This window comes from Chaetura pelagica, unplaced genomic scaffold, assembly GCF_000747805.2.
Source record: "Chaetura pelagica isolate M959 unplaced genomic scaffold, ChaPel_1.0 scaffold69, whole genome shotgun sequence".
Classification (NCBI taxonomy): domain Eukaryota; kingdom Metazoa; phylum Chordata; class Aves; order Apodiformes; family Apodidae; genus Chaetura; species Chaetura pelagica.
The window spans coordinates 12,728,631-12,749,642 of NW_009970724.1; the positions used below are offsets into that span (position 1 = coordinate 12,728,631).

The following is a 21,012-nucleotide window of genomic DNA, read 5'->3' on the forward strand; positions in this document are numbered from 1 at the left end:
GGTATTCTGTTGATGAGATGCTGCATCACTGAGCTCGGAGTGTTGTACATACTTTAAGTAGGAAATTAACTGCCCTTTTAAGCCAGAAGATCCTTCAAATAAGACTCTTACTTTGAAGAGTTGAGAATTTCATTTCCAAGGAGAGTAAAGAGTTTCACCACACATAGCTCTTTCTTTACAGAGCTGAAGCAGCACTTAGATAGGGAGGCAATAAGCACTGACTAGTGTCCAAGGAGAACAAGTTACTCTCAAAAGGTTCAAGAAATTGGCTTACTTCCTACTGACTTCAAGAACAGAGGAATCCCACAATGAGATTTAAACTGGGACTGTTAGTGCAAGGAAATTAATATTGAGGGCAAACACAGCATCCTTAAATCAGCTCATTAGGTTGACATTATGCAGCTATCTGCAAGGAAGCTTCTGCAAGGTTCTCAGAACAAGCATCCTATTCCACTTGTCTTTACAGACAGATTACAACAGTGTATTCCCACAAAAATGTCTGAAAAATTGATCCAGATGTTTTGAAAATCCTCACGTTATGTATGCACACATACCATTAGCTACACAACTGGGGAGAAACAGGAAAGGCTGCATGTACACAGCATAACTATTGCAAAGGTTTGAAAATTCAGGTCAAGATTTACACCACCTATCAAAATAAAGTTATATACTGCTGTAATTTTTCTTCAACAACCTGAGAGCTTTGCCAGTTCACGCAAACCATTACTGATTTAAAGCACAACTGAAAAGATGCTTAGAAAAGCATACTCCAGTTATATCTTCTCTTTTATTCAGTAGCAACATGACAACTTAGTGATGATGCTGCAGCCCACGCTGCTCTGCACCATTAGAAGACCTTGACTGTTCTGCAAATACAAAACATTGAGCCAGCCACGCCAAGCACCTCCTTCACCTCCTCCCACCTGTCCTGGGTTGGGCCCAAACTCCTCTGTTCCAGTTCCAATCACTTCCTTTTAGCACTCATCTTTCTTTTAGTCTAACAGCTACTCATTCTGCAGCTTTCCTTCAGTCTTCAGAAAACCCTCATCCCACTCAGATCTGCCATGTTACCACTTCAGAAATGCTGTCTCACACAGGCAGCATAGAACCTTTGCATTTCACACTCCTCTCATGCTCTTGCTTCACTGGGCCTGCACGTCATACCTGAGCAGGAACCACACTGGAGTCTCTCCTGCCCCAGGCAGGATGTCTGCAGAGCTTGTCCTTAAATGCTGGCTAGCCAAGCTTGCCACGTGGCATCATGGAGCCGGAAGAGGCTTGGTGTTCACCCTTAGTGTTTGACACAAGGGTCCAGGCATAGACAACTCCTACAAAAAAAGTAATCCTACCTGGAATTGCAGCCTTTTCTCATCCTACAGTATCATGTGCACCCTTCGGCTGGCACTCTATACGGAGATGCAGCAAACACCATCTAGGTAAAGGAAGGAGTACACACACTTCTGGAGAACCTGTGACTGGTCAAGTCAGATTTCCATTCTTGTTGCTGCCGAGGCTGCTGAAAGAGAAGGACAAGCGTGAGACAGGAATTGTGAGGGTTCCATTTATGTAAAGTTAGGGGATGCAGGGGGGGATGGCTGGGGGCAGAGGGCAGCACTGGACCCAAAGAGAAGTTTGTCAGGAAATACAGCTTCACCATCCAAATTCAGTTCAGCAGAAATCTGTTTACTTTTTCTCTGACAGTTCTACAAAGAAATGTAGTTGCACAGAAGGTTTTAAAATAAATGCAGACATTATGTTTTAAAAGAACATACAGCACTGTAAAAGTCCATTTGCATAAAAATTGAGGATGTCTTGTGTGACTTTCTCTCTAAACCCAAGGTTATAAGTTCATAACATTGTTACATGAACAGCTTCTTAGGAGCATAAGAGAATGACCAAGGTCTTTGGCTTTTCAGTCTTATGTGGAAGTGGAAACCTTTTTTGAGAAATGCAGTTGTTTTTTTTTCTTCATGAAATTTCAGGATATTTATATATCTGGAAAAATATAACACACTCATTAGAGAGAAATTTAGGTTGTGGAGTCTCCCTCACTGGAGACATTCAAAATCCACCTGGATGAGTTCCTGTGTGATGTACTCTAGGTGACCCTGCTCTGGCAGGGGGGTTGGACTAGATGATCTCTCGAGGTCCCTTCCAGCCCCTAAGATTCTATGATTCTATGAAATTTATTTTGCTTGTGTATAGATTAATGGAGATATCTCATTTTTTCAACTCTTACATGGCTTGACAATCTAAAAATTGCAAAAATAATTTTATATAAAATAAAGCAAGTATTTTGAAGTGAAATAATATTTTGCAGTTATCTATTCCTTGAGGATCTCAGCTTATTTCAGTCTTCACTAATAATTAATTTTAACACCTTTGTGCATCAAGATTGATAAATAGAAATGTAAGTATGTTAATCAGCATGCCAAAAGTAATGCAAGCGCCATATAAAGCACAGAACAAAAGTTCTTTACTCATGAGAGCCTTTTAACTCTGCACTTTTTAATATCTTGAATTGTTTTAATGTTGTTTCTTAGTAAGCAATATCAACATCCATATTTAGAGGCATTGTGTTTAGTTCATTTGTGTGTAGAAAGAACTTTTGAAACATAGACCCAAATGCACACATTGAGTGTTCTCTAAGTCAAAGCCAGTCTATTGTCATTCAGATGTTTTCTACATTGTAGCAAAACTGTAGAGTTGCTAAGATGAGATTCATGCAATCCTGTTATTGTTGCAATAACTTAGTAGCAGTAACCTGCATATTAATAATGTGGAAACTATTTGGATTCCCTGTATGTAGTCTTTATCTGTATTGGTCAATGTGCAATACCAAATTCTAACTACAAACTTAAAAAAAAAAATAAAATCACTTTTTAAAATAAAAATAAATCATCAGAGCCTTTGATAGTCTGTTGTAATTAAAGACAATTATTTTGTATTTTAGTGTGAGCATCTTTGGTGTATTTTTGCTGAATAATGTGATACTATATGTCAGTTTAAAAAGTGTTTTCAGCTAAAACACTGGCTAAGTCTATCACATTGGTTAGACTTGCATAGCACAATGCAGAAAAACTAGTGTTCCTGATGAAGATTGTGTTAGAAAATGAGCGTCTAATATCTGTGTTGTCCCATCTAATGGCAGCTCTATCATGAAGACAAATGCACAATGATACCTAGAGCAATTCTGTGTATAGCAGTAAGTATTGCTGATGGAAGCAATGGTGAAGCAGCTAATAGCTTTGATTATTTGATACATTAATTTATTAGTTCTCATTTTTGCCAAGTGCTACATATCAGCTGTTTGAGTCATCTTATTGATATGCTGATGAAAAAAGTAGGAAACTAAAGCATTACACCAATTAAAATCCCTCTTTCAGGAAAGCATATTATCATCCAGTATATCTCAGAAATTAATTATGATATAAGAAGCTGCCTGTTGAGTGTCATTTTTAATTTTACTGTAATAATTAAAATAGACAATAATGGCTAATATTTTTAAAGACCAAGATAAAGCAGAGGGGATAAAAAACATTTGCGGGTCTTTACCATGTTCCCTATAGATGAGTATGAAGCTGCTAAAGTTCCAAGCGGTGAGATTTGAAAAAGACATACATGAGATTTATCTTTCTAGTTGGCAGAATATTTAAATAATTTAAGCAAATGCACATGACACTTAAGTGGATAAGATTGCATATTCCTTTTCTTAAACTTCATCATTCATAAGCCTTTTTCTAGCTGAAGGTCTCCAAACTCCCTTGGAAACAGTAACCAACTCTGCTGCTGCACTTCTCTAAAATGTACATGAGAGGAACACATAATGATATATAAATATAAACTTGTGGTCACTGTAACATAGCTGATTTTAAGTCATGCACACATGTGACTCCCTTTGTTTTGTTACATACCCATTCCATTTTAATATCTTTAATATTTGCAATTATGTAATTAGAGATTACTGATGTTTCCATTACAAATATTATTTTATATAATTTAGAAGTTGATCATAACATATTTCCAGCAAATTTTTGAAAATGCCCATGCAATTGACTTTGAGCCACAGTTGCAAGAAGAGCTTGCAACATTCAGATTCTTGTAGATCACAAATAACTTTAGAACAGCAATGTTAAAAAATTTACCATGACATGAATAAAGCGTTTTCGGTGTAAAAAATAATCGAGACTAATTTAAAAAATTAGGTATTATAATGCAATATTATTTTTACTTCAAAGAATTTTTCTACATTTGCTATACAAAGCAAGTATTTTAAAATAAAATTTGCAGACCCAGCCTGACTGCATCTGAGTGATACTAAACTGATTATTAAACATGTAGCTCTTTCTTAACACCAAAACAAGGACATGCGTTATTAAGCTAGAACAGTTATGTGGCTTTGGGCAATAAAAATAACTTCAAATAACTCATTAGTCTCCTCTTCTTTATTGTACACATCACAAACACTTTTGCTCAGATTACCAGAGAATACACATACATGCACAAATGTATCATATATTGGTGGAGCAAAATATTAGGACAGTATAATTATTGGTCAATTGTTTTTTTTAAAATACTGACATTAAATAACATAAGGCTACAATTTAATGTGAAAGTTCTCACTCAGCAGCTCTCTGAAATAATTTTTAGGTGTTTTCTGCTAAGAACTTCAGGATCCAGGGCCATGCAGATGTTTTGAGGAATACCAGTACATCCAATATTTGTCCTTAGACTAGAACTACTGTGGAATTAGAGTCTTTGTTAATAAAAGCAACCAACACATTCTCTCTCCTTCTCTAAAGAAAAATAGGAAAATAATTATTAGAATAATTTTAATCCCCTAAATAATTAAGAAATACTTTCAGTTGTGACTATCTTCTCTGGTTTTGCTGCCAAATAAAGTAGTGAGTGTGTAAGTGTGCAGGACTATTTGATGGGTTTTGAAAGTCTTCAACACAGCATTTGTTGGGAAGAACAGCAGGGAGATAAACTTTTGTCTTTGTAAACAAATAGAAATTATTTGCTTTCTTTTGTGTCCAAAATTTTATTTCAAGTCAAAGACCTTAGCAGCTATATGTGCAGGAACATTCAGCCTTTTATATAATTCATGATCCTGTATTAGAACTGCTGACCTTTGCATGCTCCTGCTTTTGTTTGCTGCCCAGGCTTTCTTCTGCCTTTTTGCCTTTGTAAAAGCAGGACTTGTTGCAGCTCTGTTTCATAGTTCTTGGGAACTTCTAAGAAATTACTGTAGTCAGGCATGAAGCTGGAAATGCTGCTGTTCCAGCAAAGCCATCCCTTTAGCTTTTTGGAAAGGACTAAACTGCCTGACCGTAGGTGTCTAGTGCCACTTGTAAGGAGCAATGGCAGCTGGTGTCTTATCAAGGAGATGGCAAGCCAGGACCATGAGGGGACTGCTGGGGGGAAGGAGGACGGAGAGGTGAAATGGACCAGGCAAGAGCCTGAGTTCAAATGCACTCCCAGGCTAGTGGGCAGAGTGCTAGAGTGGAGACCTGAGGTGAGGCTTTTCAAAGCTCTTTCTCACAACTTAGGGTCAGGTGTCACGCAGCTGCACAGGACTAGAGCAGACACGGAATGCAGGCAGGGAAGCCATGTGCCAGGTGGAAGGCCTGCAGGCAGGAGGGCAGCAGGCTGCTCACAGCAGGCAGAACCAAATCCTACCCTCCAAATGGCCTTTTGATGACCACTTCATCTGAGGTATCTGAGGAGTTTTTGTGCTTAGCCAGTTTTTATTGATAGTGGTTAAATCCAACTCCCAACGTTGCTGTTGGCACTAGACAAAAAAAAAAAAAAACAAACAAAAAAAACAACAGAACAAACCCGTAGTTTAAATTGCTTCTCTTCTACTTTAAGAAAGAGAAGACAGATCATGTAAGAATGTTCATTTATCTCCAGGAAGATAGAAATAATGGTGCTGCAGCTTACAGCTTTGTAAGTGGTGTATGAATGATAGGGGTACGTAGTCCCTTTTGAGCAAGTAAGGCTATGATGTAGCTTATTGCTCTCCTGAGATTATCCTAAAATATGATGAGGGTCATACCAATTCAGTGGTGCTTCTCCATAAGCAAAGCAATAAAGATAATGGATCCTCTTTTGTAGCAGTATAAAACTGGGACCAAGAAATCAGAAAACTGAAAGGTTAATCAATCATTCCTTGAAATTGAGGAAGAATGGAAGGTATTATTCTCAACCATAATTCTTAGATAACTAAATCTGGATTTTATTTCAGCCGTTTTAACAGGCAAGCTTGTGTTGTTTTCAACAAAGTTACTGTAGCTTGTGTATCATGCAAGAAAGTGAATTCCAAAATTCATTTCTCCCCCTTGTCCTTTGGACAGATTTGATGTATTTCTTATCATTATCTTTTATTAATTAAAACCAAGGATTTTAGATGAAGAACAGAAACAGAAAATGAGAAAGCAGACACAACCTGTGTCACAGAGTAACCTTCTACCTCTGCTCTCCTTATACCATAGTATGAGGTTATTTGTTCTGCAGAGGATTTTGCACTTTCAGTAGTAAATCAACTAAGCTTACCCATGTGGATGCTCGGATAAATGAGTATCTGATTACAGGAGAGAGGAATCACCATCCATTCTGTGGCTGTGTGCTGGGGAGGACTCTGAATAGTACCTGTATCTTCTTGTAGAAACTCTGAACACTTTTCCTGCAATTTGATTACAACTGGCCTACCTTTGAAGTGAGAATTATGCAGAGAACAGAAACTACATGTAGGCAAACAATCTAAAAATCCTACCAGAAATTTTCTGCAAACACAGTACTGCCGTTACCCACCTATTCATTTATTCCCTGATAACATAATACAACTGGTTTGATAAAAAATGAAGTGTCATTTCAATTGTGTTTCTAACAGACATTTCTAAGACAAGTCAAGATGGAGGTGTCTGCCTTTAGAAACTGCCCTCACTTGGTCAATGTTTATTTCCCTGTATTGTTGGCAATATAATTAATCACAATATTGTTTCAACTTTGCACCAGAGATGTTTGTATTAATGTTTGTCACTTTATGACTGTAATTTTGACACAGTAAGATATGCTTTAGGCTTGTACTTGTCTACAGTGATTTATTTTGCTTTAACTTCAGACTGAGCCTTGGTAGATAAGCACAAACCAGTTTTCTTTTCATGCTATCAAAGCATCTACCTCGTCTTGATTTGATGGTATCCTAATATAGTTTTACTCATCCCATCACAAATAATGTTCAATTAGTGTCACTTCAAACAAACAAATCGTTATGAATATCTTCACTTTAAAAACCAATAGCTGTTTTTCAGATCAGATATGTCTGTAGTTTAAAACCACTAGCAGTAGCAAAACATTTAAAAACCATTTGGCAATGTAACTGGTAACTGGTACCAATAAATTAAATTCTAATAATAGTCTAACAGTAGATCTAACCAGAAGACAGGAAGGAGGAGAAATCTAAGTGACAAAGCCTCTGGTTATACAAACAACTAAGATACTCAAAATACAAAGATTTGAGGTTCTATCATGTTGCAGCACTAATGGTAACAGCAAGAGTTGCAACCTTTAAGAAACCTGACTACTTGTAAGTTTTCCCCATGTGCTTATATTCTCATTCCTAACACTTTACATGAGTAAAGTCTCCTGAGTCACTGGGGCTCCACTTAGACGTCTTAAACATAAAAAGTACATACTGTATTTTTAGGATTGTTTCCAATTAATGGAAATAATCTGTTGCTGCTAACTCTGGCAATTTGAAAATATTTTGATTGTGGTCACTTATGTTCTGATACAACTGGAAACAATTTTACACCTTTGCATTTGAATAAGTGTTTTGCATTCCTCAATTCCATCAATGTCTACTTGACAAATCGTGGGGAAAATGTTAATTTTATTTTTCATGACTGCAGAGGTTTCCTTGTGCATGTTTGTTTTATGTATGTGTAGATGTCCATATTCTTATTAGGCATACACACCAGCTTCCACAGTTGCTGCAATTTCCATTTTCTGTGATTGTTTTTACCATTTATTAAATTATCAAATTTTTAGAAAAAGCATATAAATTACATAATTTTTCAAGTATTCATACAAACTAATTCTGTTTGAGGCCTTGCACTTGGCCTCAATTTACTGAACTTATTTATGCAGTGAGATGAAGCCTCTGCATTTTTTCATGCTATTTCAATGTGCTGTTCACAGCTCTCTATATATAGACAACCACTGCATATATTGAAGGTACCTATGAACATCATTACTGAAAACATGGGTTTCACTATGCATTATTTTTTTTTTACTTACTTATGCAGAGACAGAATATTCTGTTAGCATGGATACTGAAAACTTCCTTATAAATGAATTCAAGTAACATTCCTTACTAGATAAGAATTACCAAGGAAACAGGTGCTTTGGAGAAAAAAAAAAAAAAATACCCAAGAATAATTTCTTCAGCCACCAGACCTGCATGCTTTCAAAGTTAGGAACAAGGGGTGGAATTCAAGGTAAAAAAATTCTCATGGTTTCAGCAGTGCCATTCACACAAACTACTGACAAACACTATGGAAAATTCACTGCAGCAGAAGTAGGGTCAAAGCTTGGATCAGTGCTTTAGAATAGACAAAAATACTGTGTAATATATTCAGAGCTGTCAAGCCACCAACCTGTCCAGGGACTATAATACAGAAGATCTGGGGGACAAAAAGGAGAAAAGTAAGGAGGTGGTTTTAGAAATAGAGAGAGGGAGAAAGAAGACTGTAACAAATGATACCACAAAAAGAGCAGACTGAAGAAAAATAGTGATGGGAGAGATCATACAGGACATTGCTTAAAATGAAAGACTTCCAAATTCAAGGGAAGCAAGGATCTCTATATAAAGGTTTTGGTGACTTTATCATTATTGGTCTTTATGCTGTTCCCACGAACAATGAAAATTTAATAATAAATCTAGATTTTTATGCAGAAAGTGATCATCACCTATCCTAGATAAAATAAAAAAAAAAAAAGGGGGGCTTTTGAATATGCTGATTTCTGATTTTTAAGTCAATAGCCTGTCCTTTCTCATATTCATGTGGCTGACGCACCTGAATAAGAAGCTACTGTAGGGAAGCTGTACAAAAATTATGGTAACACAAAGAAAGGTACAAAATGTATTTTCTGTCCTCTTGGATGGTCTTCAGGAAAGACAGGAGACTAAAAGAAATTCTGTACTGTAGGCAAACCAAAAGCCAAAAACCAGTAGGCAATAAACAAAGAACACGTGCTCTGAAATTGTCCAGGCACAGTAACCAGCTAAATGAACAATGATGTGCCCGAGGTGGTATGGATTGAAGAACTTCCTTTTGTGTTACTGTGTCTGTATTTCTGCTTGCAAATTTAAATCAGCCACAGTTGTCTACTCTTTTTCTTTCAAGAAGTTGCAAAGGTATTAAAGTTGAATTTTGGAAAGACTCAGAATTTCTCATGCATTCAGATTTGATTATGTAAGAGGAAAGCAGACATTTGTCAAACAACTATACTACTCCCAATGCATTTCATTAAATACCCAATATAGATTCTATGAAACACTCATCACTTACCCCTTGAACTGCATGTCTGTTTCCAAGACTGGATATTTTCCCCTTGTTTTCTTTCTTTATTCCATTTCCAAGTTTAATAACATTGCAATTACAAATCAAGAATATTTTGTGACTTGTGGCAAACCATCTTTAACCATCATTTACAGAGGTCTTACCCTACAAAAGAGGCTTCAATGTTTTATTAATGATTACTTTGGAAAACATTTTTACATTTTAATTAAAAAATAGTAGTATCTCTTATTAATGGCAGAGGGTTGTTGGTTTGGAGGGGGAATGGGGTTGCCCCAAGAACAGAAAAGCTTGAGATAGCCATCTATCCATGTGGCTTTGTACATTCTGTCTCCTTTGTATAGTGTTTTAAGGATCCCAAAATGGGATCATAGCTTAGAATATAAACCGATGAGTTACAAAAATAACATTAAACATTTTGCTTTATTTTACTTAAAGTATTTTGCTTCCCTCAGTAACACAGATCTGCAGACTGTGCTCAGAAATATCCCTCAAAAAGGCCTGCAAAGCTCTCCAGAGTAAATCAGATCTTTGTTTTGTTTCTTAAGTGATCAGTTTCATGTCCTGTCTTCTAATTAATGAAGAACTGCTAGGAAACCCACAGCTAGCTCAGCCACACAAGTCTTAATAGTCATATGTGATTGCTTCAGAATTAGTTCTTTTACTTGAATATCTTCTCCATGTTTCATTCTTTGACAAGAACTAGATACCTGGTGCCTTTCAAAATAATTCAAACTTATTTTCCATTATTGTTTCTTTCAATGATGATGATAAGGTAAATCTGGTTCTATGGAAAATTCACTGCAGCAGAAGTAGGGTCAAAGCTTGGATCAGTGCTTTAGAATAGACAAAAATACTGTGTAATATATTCAGAGCTGTCAAGCCACCAACCTGTCCAGGGACTATAATACAGAAGATCTGGGGGACAAAAAGGAGAAAAGTAAGGAGGTGGTTTTAGAAATAGAGAGAGGGAGAAAGAAGACTGTAACAAATGATACCACAAAAAGAGCAGACTGAAGAAAAATAGTGATGGGAGAGATCATACAGGACATTGCTTAAAATGAAAGACTTCCAAATTCAAGGGAAGCAAGGATCTCTATATAAAGGTTTTGGTGACTTTATCATTATTGGTCTTTATGCTGTTCCCACGAACAATGAAAATTTAATAATAAATCTAGATTTTTATGCAGAAAGTGATCATCACCTATCCTAGATAAAATAAAAAAAAAAAAAGGTGGGCTTTTGAATATGCTGATTTCTGATTTTTAAGTCAATAGCCTGTCCTTTCTCATATTCATGTGGCTGACGCACCTGAATAAGAAGCTACTGTAGGGAAGCTGTACAAAAATTATGGTAACACAAAGAAAGGTACAAAATGTATTTTCTGTCCTCTTGGATGGTCTTCAGGAAAGACAGGACTGATTTCTGATTTTTAAGTCAATAGCCTGTCCTTTCTCATATTCATGTGGCTGACGCACCTGAATAAGAAGCTACTGTAGGGAAGCTGTACAAAAATTATGGTAACACAAAGAAAGGTACAAAATGTATTTTCTGTCCTCTTGGATGGTCTTCAGGAAAGACAGGAGACTAAAAGAAATTCTGTACTGTAGGCAAACCAAAAGCCAAAAACCAGTAGGCAATAAACAAAGAACACGTGCTCTGAAATTGTCCAGGCACAGTAACCAGCTAAATGAACAATGATGTGCCCGAGGTGGTATGGATTGAAGAACTTCCTTTTGTGTTACTGTGTCTGTATTTCTGCTTGCAAATTTAAATCAGCCACAGTTGTCTACTCTTTTTCTTTCAAGAAGTTGCAAAGGTATTAAAGTTGAATTTTGGAAAGACTCAGAATTTCTCATGCATTCAGATTTGATTATGTAAGAGGAAAGCAGACATTTGTCAAACAACTATACTACTCCCAATGCATTTCATTAAATACCCAATATAGATTCTATGAAACACTCATCACTTACCCCTTGAACTGCATGTCTGTTTCCAAGACTGGATATTTTCCCCTTGTTTTCTTTCTTTATTCCATTTCCAAGTTTAATAACATTGCAATTACAAATCAAGAATATTTTGTGACTTGTGGCAAACCATCTTTAACCATCATTTACAGAGGTCTTACCCTACAAAAGAGGCTTCAATGTTTTATTAATGATTACTTTGGAAAACATTTTTACATTTTAATTAAAAAATAGTAGTATCTCTTATTAATGGCAGAGGGTTGTTGGTTTGGAGGGGGAATGGGGTTGCCCCAAGAACAGAAAAGCTTGAGATAGCCATCTATCCATGTGGCTTTGTACATTCTGTCTCCTTTGTATAGTGTTTTAAGGATCCCAAAATGGGATCATAGCTTAGAATATAAACCGATGAGTTACAAAAATAACATTAAACATTTTGCTTTATTTTACTTAAAGTATTTTGCTTCCCTCAGTAACACAGATCTGCAGACTGTGCTCAGAAATATCCCTCAAAAAGGCCTGCAAAGCTCTCCAGAGTAAATCAGATCTTTGTTTTGTTTCTTAAGTGATCAGTTTCATGTCCTGTCTTCTAATTAATGAAGAACTGCTAGGAAACCCACAGCTAGCTCAGCCACACAAGTCTTAATAGTCATATGTGATTGCTTCAGAATTAGTTCTTTTACTTGAATATCTTCTCCATGTTTCATTCTTTGACAAGAACTAGATACCTGGTGCCTTTCAAAATAATTCAAACTTATTTTCCATTATTGTTTCTTTCAATGATGATGATAAGGTAAATCTGGTTCAACACCTCTCAGCAATATTTCACTGCTTGGATTGTAAGAAGGGGCAAGGGCATGGCAGGTAGTAGAAGGTGGGAGGGGTACAACAGGCAGGAAGGCCCTCTATTGCCAGGCTCACTGCTCCTGCTCCTTGGGGAAACAAAAATACCAAGGGCCAGTTCCATGCTGGGGTTCCAGCAGCCCTACCTGCATGCACCAGCACCAGCTGCAGCAGCTCTCTGTGCAGACCAGGGTCTGCAATGGCCCAGCCCTTCCTGCCCCGCTCAGCAGCTCCCAAGTCACTTCCTTCTCCAGATTTAGCCTAGAGCCTCTTCTGAAGTAAAACCTGTTATAACATGTATTGTAGAAAAATACTGTATTAACATTAGAAACATTATTGATTTGCATAACAAAAAATAATACACTTGCCTGGCTTTGGTCTTAGCAGCATGGCGACAACTTTTGTTTAAGGAATAAATTTTTATTTAAATTCCAGTGAAAGTACATTTCTTTATGCTACACTCATTAGCTATAGCTAATCCAATTCCTAACCTGAATAAACAAAGTTAAGTTAGTATTAAAGTTTTAAAAGTAATTCTGACTGTGCTTTCAGGAAGGTGGAAATGGTATTAGAGTTGGTCAGAATAAAATTAACACAAAATTGGCAAAAAATAAATAATGGCACTTCATAACATTTTCAAAAGTGTTTCATTTAACTTCCAAATCACCAGCTACTATCTACATGATAAATATATGTGTGGTCTTGTGTGTGGACAAGAGAAAGATACAAGGATGATACAAAGATACAAAGAAACAGAAAGCTGTCACAATAAAAGATGAACAAATCAATTTTCAGCCACGCAGTAGTTTGCTGAGAATATTAAAATCTGCCTGCTTTTATTTTAGTTCATTTCTGTGGGCAACCTTTTAACAGCATGCAAGAATAATGAAGGAGAAGCTTTTGATCCATCCATCCTTTAAGTACACTTTTTAAAATTTCCTAATGAGAAATTGTCTGATTTAAAAATCAGCATCCATAACATTGCATCCAGAATTTTGTAGCCAGCAATGATTAGAGGCATTTGATAGCAGCCTCCATCAGTGTGTCAAGGCAGAACTGCCAGCGTGCAGCAAAACACCACTTCAGCCACCATCTCCAGCAATCTGTAACTACAGATCAGAATACAGGGCTGATGGCCTCTTAAAACAACAGGCCATAGCTGGCAAGTAAATTTAAAAATGGGAAAGCTATTGGAAAATAAATGTGTCTTACTGAAAATACATTCCATGCTGAACACAAAGTGAAATATCTCATCTGCTGTTTAAGAAGTGGTATTTAATGAACTGTTTCATTCCATTCAACTATTCAAGGCAAACAGTGGTCAGTATTGATAGGACAGATATTTCACCATTTTCATTGCCTGAACTGTAGGAAGCATCCCAGCAATAAGCAATCTAGAACAAGCAGATTTCAGTAGCTGTACCATCAGATAAAGTATTTTGATTTTGTATATTGATATGGCTAAATACATATAATATATATGAGTCAGCTGTAAAGATTCATAGCCTCAGTCATAAGAGATGTCACTCAAGTATTGTCTTTTAAAATACACTTAATTTTTTTTGGCCTATTATATTTCTCTAGGTTGTTAATCTCATGACATATATTTGGTGGTGATTTACTGTTTCTTGTACATGATATAAACACTATTTTTTTGTAATGTATGTACAGAACGTTAAAATTCAGGCACAGGTTGTCATAAAGAATGCATGTTGCTTGTTGGACCCTAATATTGAAATTTTGGCATAACAATTCAGAAACAGGACAACGTTAAATCCACAGCTCTTAGTAAAAATCTTTGCTAAAGGCATCACTGAAGAACATAATGCAACTCTTCTCTCTCAATTACATTTATGAGTTTGTAACAAATGCATTATTATTTGGCCCACTTGAAAGAAGAACATGAGAAAGCAGGTGTTCAGAGAGTCCTTCAAGAGTGAGAAAATTATTTTTCTGAAAGCAGACCAGGACAGATAAGATTACCAGTAAAGTACAGATTGATGTAGAATTGCATCACTTAAGAAGTTGGACTGTTTCAAATTTAGTTCTTATAATATTTGCGTTGCTTTTAAAAATAAACACATTTATAAAACTAAACTTTTTGTAGCAGTAGATAGCAATGCTTAAAGTAATATTAACAATATTTTCCCTGTTTGGAATTACTTAGGCTATTTCCAGGCTGAGGTATGCATAAACAGCATACAGTGTTGAGTATGCTTCCAAACCAAGTCATCTTTTCCCTAATTCTCAGAGCAAAAGTTTTTGCTGTTACATCTGCCTGGACAGTAGGTGCAAGATCTTTACTAAAATGGCCTGTTCTGTGGAAGGCAGAGCAGAGCAGGCATCACTGTTCTACTAGTGATATCATCTGAAATAAAAGACAGATTGACCCATTTATGTAGTTATGTTCCTCATGTATCTACAAATTGACCCAGTGAAATATTTCAGTTGATGTTAAGTGATGTAAAGCTGTGAGTTTTTCAAATAGAATAATACCATGCAACTCTAAAACTTTTCCTGTATCATTTTCTCTCTAATCTTTTTTTCAAATCTGACTTCTGAAGTTAATATATCAAGATACAACAAATAACCAAAATAGCTCAAAGATGCCAGTTACACTTTTATCAAAGTAAGAAATCTAATTAAGAAGAAATATTTGATCACTAATTGAAGTAACAGTATCTTTATCTCCATATGTATATACTATATTATCCACATCAAATAGCATGCTGAATTTCTTACCTGTGCTTGCCTTTTTTGCATAATTTTTTCATATCATTAACACATGCAGCTCTTGATTACAAAACCCCACCTTCCTCATACAGATCTTTTTACTTCAGCAAAGCCACGCTGCATTTTTAATCACTCTTCATCCTTTCCAAAAGCTCCAAATACTTTGCCCCTTTCAAATAATAACACATGCACCTACAGTTCCAGTTTGGTAGGAACTATAAAAATGCAGACAGTGGTAGAAGGCATGTATTAATATTATTTCATTATTGATCACTTCTCATATTAATGAATATATTATAGGCCATGGTCTGAAGTGAATGTTACGGTTCTCCAAGACTACAGCCTAAAAAGATAAAACAGCAGATAAAATACAAAATCCAACTTGAAGTGTTTAAAAAAAACACATCCCCTTTTTACATGTCTCAGGAAGAGGGGGGAGGGAGTGTTTTAAATCTGGTTTTTGTGCAGAGTTTCTCCTCTGGATGGACTTCTATTTATTTTGCTTTTCTTTCCCTCCCTCCCCTGCTATCTTGCAGCAAACGTGTGTGACAATGAGCTACTGCATTGCCAGAACGGGGGAACTTGCATCAACAATGTGCGATGCCAGTGCCCTCCGGCTTACACTGGCATTTTGTGCGAGAAGCTGAAGTGTGAAAGGGATCCAGGTGGCTGCAGCCAGAGCTCTGGCCAGGGGGCAATATCACACAGGCCGCTATTACTGCTGACTGCTCTACTAGGAGCAACTGGTCTTCACATATGCTAGACTCAGGATGGCTGATGGCATCACATTCAGACTGCTTCAAATGAACATGCCACATGGAAACAAAACAAAATCCAAGCGTATGCTACCGAAATCTGAAAAGGAAAAACAAGAAGAACTCACCCCATACAAACTAATGCCTAACTGAACTAAGCCATATTAATCAGTTATGGACAGGGCTCTGAGTCAAGACTGTTCAACTCTGACTCCAGACATGCTGGCAGCCATCAAGTCTGTCTGATCAGCATGAGCTGCAAAGCTCACACAGGACTGGAACAGCTTTGACAGCCCCAGAATGGGAAGAGATTTAAATAAAACATTTGCTACTCCTCTATGGCGTGTGACCGTAGCTCCGCCCGGGATGTGGACAGACCAAATAAAGGCATTCTTTGCTGTCAGTGCATTGTGGGTATAAGGAAATCTGTAAAAGCTGCCATATTGGCCTGCTTCAGTCCCTGAATCCTTTCCAACCTGTGCTTTAGTGAACGTTGCTCTGTAACCCTTGTTGGTTGAAAGATTTCTTTGTCTGATGTTAGTGATGCACATGTGTAACAGCCCCCTCGATAAAACTCAAGCCAGTCATATCCTTGTATACCTTAGCAGCACGGCATCAGTAAGATGCTGTGCTCACCTCCTGTACAAGAGTGGCTATAGGACAAAAAGTGTATTTATCCTTTTGTATTCAAATGAAGTTATTTTTCTTGAAATAATGTATAATGTAGATTTTTTGTATTATTGCCTATTTGTGTTACCAGACAATTTGTTATTGTATTTAATTCTAACCAGATAAGAGAAAAATATTACTTTTTATTTAGTTCTTTTGTTTTTCCTTTCATTTAATTGTGCAGAGATTTCTCTTTATGAGCAACGTGCTGGCATCAAAGAATATCAGTTTACATATATAACAAGTGTAATAAGATTCCACCAAAGGACATTCTAAATGTTTTCTTGTTGCTTTAACACTGGAAGATTTCAAAGAATAAAAATTCCTGCATAAACAGTCCCAGGATGATGTAGTGCTGTTTCTTAAGGCCTTTGTAGAAAACAAACAAACGACAAAAAAATTTGATCATTTAACCACCTAGTATGTGGCAGAAAAATATTCAACAGTGGAAATTACATCATAACAATCTAACCTGGTTTTATTTTTACTACTGTCATTATTTTTGCAAACAATTTTAAATGTAAAGAGCATCAATTGTTTGAGGAACGATTCACCAAGTCTCAGGTTTTGAAAAGATATGAAAAGGTGAATAGTTCTCATCTTTGTTCTCTCAATTCATCATAAAAATTATTCCAAGACTAATTTACAAGGTATTACAGAAGCTAGTGTTTAATTCATACCTTTTTTGTGGATTCTGGCAGTAATAAGGTAGATACAGCCACAGCTTATATTGTTCCTCCAAAAGCTTCATTAAAATATGTTTATATATGTACTACTCTGCCTAAAAAATCTGCAAAAACAGCAACAATCACCAAAAATAAGCCAAGATTTAACTTTTAAATATAGTCAAATTTAATATTTAGAAGGAATGTCAAAATATACAGCAGCAAGTAGATAAAAAGTGCTGCTCCAGCAAATAAAGTTTGTTTAAAGTATTGCCCAAGGTGTAATAAATTCTTGTTTCTGCCTTTTATTAGGCCAATTACTGAGTGTGACAGAAAAAGGATAGCAAGAATAGAGAGACAAGCCAAAACCACAGCAGTGTTTCAAAGTCCTGGGAAAAAAAAAATACAATCAAAAGCTAGCAACACTGTGAATTAATTTCCTGGCAATTTTCGTCATAATGGCCATGAATATTTTACCAACATAATAGCCTAGTATGGAAAACAATTAATCAGCAACAGAAAAATTCCTGAGAGAAATAAATTCTACCTGGCTCCCTGTTCCAAATGTTGAGCAGAGCGGAATTTAGGGCACTGCCTTCTTGGGTAAGCTCTTTGTGCTGAGGAAGCAAGTTTTGCAAGCCAGGACTCAGCCTCCAGAAACAGGTAGGCAAATAGGTCTTGATTTCTAAAAGAATCCTATGAAGATTGTGAAGATGAAGACAACAAGTTGGTGCTTGTTCAGGCTGTCACCTTGGCCCTTCCTGTAGAACATTTGCAATTCACACTGGCTCTCTCTTCAGGTGGGCTAAATAAGATAGGGCAAAGATAAATTAAATGCTTGGCAGGTTGCCAGCCACCACCTACATGAGATTGCAAGCAGAAGGATGTTCACAACAACAAACAAAATTATATTGCAGGCACAATGAGGAATATAAATGGTAATACAGGTGACATGTAGAGCTGGAGATTAATTATAATTAAGTGGATTTCTTATATTAAAATGTGGAATTTAAATTGTCTTAAAGCTTATTAACACAGACCAAATTCAGATTGTGTAATTACTGGAAAAGATGCATTTTAATTGTCATTATAAACTCAAGACTTTGTGAAAGTGGTAAGAAGCACGTTGTGCACGTTTGGTTAGAAGGGATTCTGCCAGCACTACTAAAGTATAATAAATATCTGAGCATAATCCATTCAGCTGCATTCCAATTTCATATACTTATGATGTTCTAAACCAGGGTGGAGTATATGGCTTTACACACACTTAGCTACCATTTCATGCATTTTATCCTCCCTTACCTATTAATAAAATTACAATTATATACAGGAGTACATTCAGTGGAAAGTTTTCTTATCCATCATCCTTTTCTTTAGCTTCATTATTTTTCCTCTGAACCTCACAGAACTTCACTAACTATTGTCCTACTTATTCCAAGTATATGTGTAAAATTATGTGTGCACCTTTGAGAGAGGAGGAGATACATCACTCAGCTTTGCTTTACAGTCGAAAATTAAGGCAGAACCTGTTCCTCATTTCAGAAGCTGTGAAGAACAACAGATTCCTTTCCCTGAAGATATGGTAGGATCTTTTCATGATAATGTGTAGGCACAGTATCTGCTTATTTTTTCACTTGAAAATTGACACCCCTTCCAACATACTTTAGGTTTCCTGGAGTGGGTATCTTGTCCCTGTGAATGCCTGTAAAATAGCAAACATACACATGAAAAAAGAAGTAAGAGCAACACTATCACAAGCTTAGGATTTTGGTTCTGAATCAAAACACAGGAAAAGAAATCTACTGCTGAATTCTTATTTCCTGTGTGATATTCTTCCTATTCTTCTTTCATAGAAGGTCCAGCATCCAAAAACTGACCAGGCTTCACATCATTTAGTTGTCCAGATGATAGTTCAGAACACAGTGACCTTAAATGTATCATACATAATTAAATTTATGCAGTTTTATTAGTTCCAGTTGTTTTGCTAAATAAGTCAGTCTTAGTCATCTTGCAATTCCTGTGTTTCTAACTATAGCATTGGTTCTTCTCCAGGATCCACGTGTGTAACATCTGAAAATGGGGCAGCTTATGACAAGGTGCTACTACTCCCTGACAAGGGAGCTGCAGAAATTTCCACTTCAACCTGGCCATCTTTCTCAAAGGGACATTAAGAGAGAGGTATCTTAATGCTGCACAACTGTTTCAAAAACAAACTATCCTAAGGGAAAATAATCCAGACAGAGCAAATTGACCCCTATCTAATACTTTTTCATGACTGAGCCACAGATAAAGAAAATTATTTAATGTAGTGAACAGAATAAAAAATAATGTGCAAAAAAACTCCTCAAATTAAGAAAGAGCTCTTCTGCTTACATATAATTTTACACATCTCTCTCATAACTCCAAGATGCCACGGGGATTTGTTCTAACCTCACTAGGATTCTAGGTTTATTAAACCATTGAATTAAATAGATTCATCCATGCATGTGGTTTATTCACCTGTGAGAAATTTGAGTAATATTTTTCATAGAATATTCAAGACCAGATTTTCATCCAGTCTTCAGCCCAGCCTTCATGTTTGTCCTTGCAAATGCAAAGTTACGATGTAAATATTAAGGCAGAGTCAATCAATTCATTCCTAAGAAAGACTAAGTTTAATTATTTATGGATGCAAACATTTGTCCATCAAAATGCAGATCTGACATTATAAATCAGAATTTTTATATTAACTAATTTAGTACCTTTCCCACCATCACACAGTTTCAGAAAGAAAAGGATGGAAGAAGCATATGCAAAATAAACAAACAGAACAGCAGCATTTTGCACCATATGGTGCATTTCATTTAATGAAAGGAAAGTTCATCACAAGTACAGTATGTTCACCAAGACACCATTTTTGCCACAATATGCAATAGATAAAATTCCAGTACAAAACGTATGTTTCCCTTCATTGTTTTTCTGGCTATCATTATCTACACAGACCCAAATGTATTCATTATAAAACACTGCTCAAGAATTTTAAAGCCTCAAAGAACACAGAGATGACTAATGTTATACAATCTGTAGATCTAAACAGATTGTAAGGTCTCAGGGTTGAATTCCTGCGTACATTGCTAGCTAACATTCATTTCTGAGAAGGACCTGGATAATGATCACATCGTGGAAGAGCACTGAATCACAGTTCCATATCAGTCAGTAGAACCAAAGTGACAGCCAAGAGACAGAAAGCACAACAGGATGGTGTTAGTCCTGCAGCTGTCAGCACACCCAGGCATCACTCCTCCAGCAAGACTTGCAAAAGCAAGTGTTTACAGATGTGCATGTTCTGGCTACAGTTGCTACGCTGCTTAGAAACCCCCTGCTTACACAATGCTGCTCAACGGAGCTGCTGTACACATGGTCAAGGGTACTGCTGTCACTGGAAAAACAGCTTTTGTACTAGATGGGAGCCGTTGTTGAGAAATTGAAGTATTAACAGCTTGTTTTGAGGGGAAAAAAGGGTTGAGAGTGGGTTTGGGGGCCATTGCATGTTTGTTTTGAGAAAATGAAACTGGTTTGGGATGAGTATTTTCTGTTCCTCACATCAGTACTTCATTTGAGTAGCCTGCCTAGGTCTTTGTGACATCTGAAAAATAAATTACTGATCTGGTAATTCTGACATTATATGATATTAACAAGACCTCTCAAGAATAATCACCACCAAAGTTCCAACCTATGCACTGTCATCTTTACTGTTCCAGGCTGCATGATAGGCTCAGGACAGAGGTCTTTTCCTCAGAGAACAAATATTAGAGCC

The 21,012-nt window shown here is 36.5% G+C and overlaps 1 protein-coding gene across 1 annotated transcript in view; it reads left to right on the forward strand.

The window, feature by feature from the left end:
* Positions 1 to 15,890, forward strand: part of NTNG1 (netrin G1) — a 150,158-nt gene extending 134,268 nt beyond the window's left edge. Inside the window, exon 6 of the mRNA XM_010006670.1 lies at positions 15,664 to 15,890. Coding sequence (XP_010004972.1) covers positions 15,664 to 15,890 — 227 coding nt within the window. The remainder of the gene's footprint in view (positions 1 to 15,663) is intronic.
* The last annotated feature ends 5,122 nt before the right edge of the window (positions 15,891 to 21,012 follow it).